Source organism: Oryctolagus cuniculus, chromosome X, assembly GCF_051225735.1.
Source record: "Oryctolagus cuniculus isolate XC-2025 breed Fujian yellow rabbit chromosome X, ASM5122573v1, whole genome shotgun sequence".
Classification (NCBI taxonomy): domain Eukaryota; kingdom Metazoa; phylum Chordata; class Mammalia; order Lagomorpha; family Leporidae; genus Oryctolagus; species Oryctolagus cuniculus.
In genome coordinates, this window is record NC_142888.1 from 132630744 (window position 1) to 132635799 (window position 5056).

Below are 5056 nucleotides of genomic sequence, written 5' to 3' on the forward strand. Positions count from 1 at the left end.
AGATGTGTGTTTTCATGCCAGTGGCATGAACACTGTGGAAGGCTCTGCCGTGAGCCACTTCTGCAAGTGGCTCGAGGTTTTGGCTTGCATCTGCAGATCGCTGATGGTGAGCACAGGAATTCCCTCTCCTCTGAGTTCGCTGGGGCGTGGTGCAGACCTGGATCCGCAGTTCCAGTCCGGCCAGCAGGCAGAGCTGTAGTGGCCACCAGCACTCGTTGACTTGTAGCACGGGGTGCCTTTCCCGCCTCCACGGCCTAGGGAGTTCGCCAAGCCGAAGGTACTTCCTAGGCCGGCCTGCACAGAACCCCGTGCTCGCCCCTGCTGACAGGGAAGCGCGCTCTGCTCTTCGGCCCGGGTGGTCAGCCGCGCATCGACCGCTCCCTCTCGCGGGCCGCAGCATGCCTCCTACGGGTCACAGCCACGGCGCTCAGCCTGGGCAGCCCCTTCCGCACTGCAGAGCCCCAGGCCCGAGCTCGGGCAGCTGGCGGGCGGGGCCGCCGGCTCGGAATCTGGAATTCGGCCCCTCCCACGGCGGGCCCCCAGGTCACGGCGCTCGCTCGCTGCGCGCTCACTGGTCGCCCCCTCAAAGGGCGGCTACGAGGCGAGCGCTGATTGGCGGGCCGCAGAGCCCGTGCGCTCTGCCGTGCGCCTCAGACCGGCTTCGACGACTGTGCGGGTGAGGATCGCTCCCTCTCTCCCGCGAGCTTCGCTGTGCTTCTGGAGACATGAGCTCCTCGGCTGGGGATGAGGTGAGTGCCGGGGTGCGGGGCTCTGGGTCGGCGTCACCGGGAGGGCGGTGGTCGCGAAGAGCGGCGGCCCCGGTGAGGGCTTCTGACGGGCGTCGAGGGGCCAAGGTGTTCCGTGGAGGCCGTGGGGCGCGGGCAACAGCGGCCTGGCTGAGGACGCCCCCTCGGGATGGCAGAGATGAGGGCGGCCTGGGTGAGAGGTTGGGCGGGGCTGCCTCAGGAGGGCAGGGCAAGTGGCCTGGGTGGGCCCCCCTCCCCCCGGGCATTGCCACCTCCTTCCTTCGCCCCTGGGCGGGTCTGGGGAAGGGCAGGAACCGGAGAGGCGCCTGAAATCCCGCTGTGGGTCCCCAGGAGCCCGCTCCAGCCAGCCAGCGGCCGTCAGACCTAGAGCCTTCCAACCTGCCCTCAGAGGAGACCCCGAAGGCGCCGCTGCCGCTGCCGCTGCCGCTGCCGCTGCCGCTGCCGGCTGGGGAGGTTGTCCCCAGGGAAGGAAGCCCTGCCAAGTCCAGCGGCCCGGAGGACCCCGGAGACGCCGCCACGCGGGACGTCCTTGGGGAGCCAGGTGCTCTCCCAGCCTCTGTTCCCTTGCTTGGGGAGCTCAGAATCTCTGCTCCCCACAAGCCGCCGGCAAAGAAGACGGTGGAGTCGGTCAGCGGGAAGAGAGGCGGCAAGTCCAGCCGCGTGGCCCAGGCCTCTCCGAGCAAGGCCTCCCCGGAAAAGAAGGGCGTGGCTGGCAGTGTCCCCAGACTTGTCCTGGGGAGGAAAGCCCAGGCCTATCTCTCCGAATTTCCCCCAGGACTGGGAGCTTACCCTCTGGTCTCCGGCCTTCCAGCACTTGGGAGAGCTGAGAAAAATGTCGTGGCCCCCTGGGGCCCCAAACAGCCCAGGCACCATACCGGGAAGAAGCCTGCGGCCAGCAGGACAAAGGAGCCTGAACTGGTGGCCCAAGAAGATGCCGACCGCTTCAGCCAGCCGGCCCCAAAGGGCCAAGTGAGTAGGGCACCCTCATCCTCCCCATCTCTCCTCCAGTGGTTTCCTCTGCCCCACACGTGTTCCCAACACACACATCTCCCCACCCCCACGCCCCACCCCCGCTCCTCTGTCCTCTGATGCCATTTTAAGAGGATCAAATGCTTCCGAGGTGCCAGGCACTCCTCTCAGCTCTTTACTTGATGTCGGCCTCTTCCTGGCAGAGGGGCGGGGGAGGGGGCCCTAACAAGGAAGGGGCACTGGTCAACCCCTTCACGGTTGGGTGTTCCTAACTCCTGCTGTTTGCCCTGAAGTGGCCCTTGGCAACCCCGGGAGAAAGTGCTGCAGAGATTAGGCTTTTGCGTCCCGTCTCTATACCCTGCTTCACCCCAGCCCCGACACACACACACACACACGCACACGTGCACACACGCACACACACAAGCAGCCAGCCAGAAATTTCTGTTTTAGTTTCCAGCAAGCAGGTCAAGGCCGTCTCGCCTGTCTGCATGTCATGGAGTAGGGAGCAAGGGAGACTCCAAGACCAAGAGCTCTCGAGTTCCAGGAAACGCACAGCTCCTGGCTATGGCCCAGGGAGATGTCAACGCCAGGGTGCCCCCACCGACAGGTGAGAAGATTTGCCTGAAATGGAGGGGGCTGTGGAGGGGGAACTGGCTCCATCACTCCAAGTCCTCACCTTACACCCAAACTGCTCCTCCTGCTCAGACACCTCTGTGAGAAATGATGCAGGGTGGCAGGGCTGGCCTTAAGCCAGGGCGCCGGGAAGGCTGGACCAGAGAGCCCTTTCTGCCTCTCTCCTCGGCCCAGGGAGCCACATTGTGTGCTCTCTTTCAGACGACCATGGGCCAGCTCATCATCTGCGACAGAGAAGGAGGCAGCCAGCGCCTGCAGTGCAATCCTGCCCTCAAGTAATGCTCTCTAGGCCTAAGCAGCGGGGTCTGTGTCCCGGTTAAGCTCATTCCCCTCCCACCGCCCACCCTCCAGAAGAGAGAGCACCTCCTTCCCGACGGATGGCCCCTTTCCGGTTTAGCCGCTGGGCTTTGGGATGGGGTGGGGGTGGGTGCTTGGCAGTAAGGGCCAGAGGCGCGTGAGGAGAGAAGGAGAGGGAGGAGGTAAGAGCATACTGACCATGTTGCTTTCTCCCCTGTCTGCTGGGCTAGTGTCATGTGCTGCAGAGGGAAGTCAACAGACTGAAAGATGAACTTGGTAGGCTGGGTAGCAAGGGAAGACCAGGTGTCTTAGTGCACGGGCTGGGGCAGCGTGGGGCTGGGCTGAGGATGTAGGGGGCCACTTGGGACCACCATTCTTGTGGGATGGAGACTCTGGCAGACCTGGCCCTGGAACCTTGTGCTCATTTACCTGGCTGTCTATACGTCCATCCTTCCATCCCCACCCACATAGAAATAACGTCCTTTGAACCACATGTACGCTTCCCCAGGAAGTCCGGGAATCATGTTTTAGCCCGTTTGGAGACTCGGCATGTATTTTCTCTTTAACTGCTGCTTGACAGGCAGTGTACATGTTTTATCAGATTCTGGATGATTCTGTTCCTCACCAGAGTCTCAGAACTACTCGAGCACTATGTTCCAATTTGGAAAACTTGTCTCTCTTTAACTTGAGTGAGTGGGTCATTCTCAGGGCTGGGGACTGCCAGGTTTGAACGGGGTATTGGGGTGGCTGAGTCAGTCCTGTCCCACAGGGTGAGGGAAGGGTTCCCACCTCCCTGCACCTGGAGAGTCTAGTTGTGCCTCTGTCTGTTGCAGCGGCCAAAGAGTGCCTTGATGACAAGTCTCAGATGCATTGAGGTGAGTGGGCCCCATCCCACGCCCTTTCATGGTCAGAGCCGTCTGGGAGGCCTGAGGGCTGCCACCCACTGGCGGCTACTGCCTGACTCTGCTTTCCTTGGTTGGTTGCATACAGTCTCCCCGTCTGCAGAAGCTGCTGGTACCTTTTGAGCCAGGGTCTACACCACACCAGTACCCCCTTCTACTTGTGTTTCATTGGTAGGCTCTGCTGTGCTGCTCTGCCAGGGTTTCCTGTCTTTCCCAAGGTTCAGTTTGGCTTTTGTCCCCCAGTTCATTGCCACTTCTCATTAAAGTACTTCTCAGAGTTTGTGGTCTGCCTCTTCTCTGTCAGGGAGCCCTGCATTCAGCTGGCCACGGTGACCAAGGTCTAGGGACCCATCACCCTGCCTTTATTTGCACTATGTTGTTCTTTTCATGTCTTCTCTTTCTCAGAGCTCCCATCCCCCAGGGCTTACCCTGCAACACACACACACACACACACACACACACACACACCATTAGCAGTAACACTCTGCCCCCTTCCTGAACTCTACAAGGGTTCTTTGCCCTGGTCCTCCTCCATCTCCCCTGGCTTGAAGGTAGTCTGTCTTTCCCCAACAGTGATTATACAGGACACTTGAGCTTGTCTTTCCTCTACCCCAGGTCTGCTTCTCCTGGACTCAGCTTCCACTGGTATCACTTGGGGACGGGGACTCTTTTCCATGTGTGTGGACAGCTCAGCCAGAACCTGTGTGTGGTCCTCATTTCCTGTTTCACCCTCACTTGCCGCTTCTCCTTCCTCCCTCAGTTTCCGTAGAAGAGGGGAGGCAGGAGTCACAGCACAGCGGTTTGTGGATCGAACGGGAGACATGAATCTCTTGGTGACTGCAGGCCGACATGAGGGAAGTTTTCCAGAGGCAGAAATGTATGGTCGCAGAGTCAGGGGTTTCTTTCCTCTGTGCCCCAGCTGTGATTGCCACCATACTAGATATCTGCCGAGGTCCTCCCAGCCCGCTGTGTCTGCCCCATGCCCAGCACACATGCTGCCTCCTGCCCCGTCGGCCTGCCTGCACATTGCTCCGTTGGACTTCACTGACATAACACGAGTTCAAATACAAAGTGAACAGGAATTTCAAGTGGTGACAGCAGAGCGCCGGACAGAGTGTGGGGGCCTTCTGAGATCAGGGACCCATGCAGAGGTCACATGCCCAGGACGCTGGCCCTGGGCGCACCTGATGGCATGCAATGACAAGGCTGCGGTTACGTCTCTAGTGGGATGGTGAAGGCACGGTTAAAACCTGAAAGAGTTGTGTATCTAGAAGGGACAAGCAGAGGCTAGCTTCTCCAGTGCAATCTGAAGGTGATCAGAGGGAGGAATGGGAAATACACTGCAGTCTCTGGTCCACAGCAGCAGACTGATTCCCTCTGAGCAGCAGCCCCAGCAGTGGGGCGGCAGGGGGCCCCTGGACCTGTCCTCTGGGAAAGACTCATCCTCACAGCGTGCTCTGTAGCCACTGGCTTTGCCATCTGGGACTC

The 5056-nt window shown here is 60.3% G+C and overlaps 1 protein-coding gene across 1 annotated transcript; it reads left to right on the top strand.

The window, feature by feature from the left end:
* Positions 1–616: 616 nt before the first annotated feature.
* Positions 617–2700, top strand: LOC103345410 (uncharacterized protein CXorf49 homolog). The gene is made up of 4 exons (XM_008249477.4): positions 617–749; positions 1098–1736; positions 2187–2343; positions 2571–2700. The coding sequence occupies exons 1-4, from the start codon at positions 726–728 to the stop codon at positions 2687–2689; spliced, it is 939 nt and encodes a 312-aa protein (XP_008247699.3). The 5' UTR covers positions 617–725; the 3' UTR covers positions 2690–2700.
* Positions 2701–5056: the final 2356 nt, after the last annotated feature.

What these genes read in the sequence shown, in the direction of transcription:
- LOC103345410 (XM_008249477.4), top strand. Translation starts at nt 726, where the DNA reads ATGAGCTCCTCGGCTGGGGATGAG. An exon ending in GCTCCTCGGCTGGGGATGAG is followed by an intron (nt 750 to 1,097) that starts GTGAGTGCCGGG and finishes GTGGGTCCCCAG; the next exon opens with GAGCCCGCTCCAGCCAGCCA. An exon ending in CAGGGTGCCCCCACCGACAG is followed by an intron (nt 2,344 to 2,570) that starts GTGAGAAGATTT and finishes GCTCTCTTTCAG; the next exon opens with ACGACCATGGGCCAGCTCAT.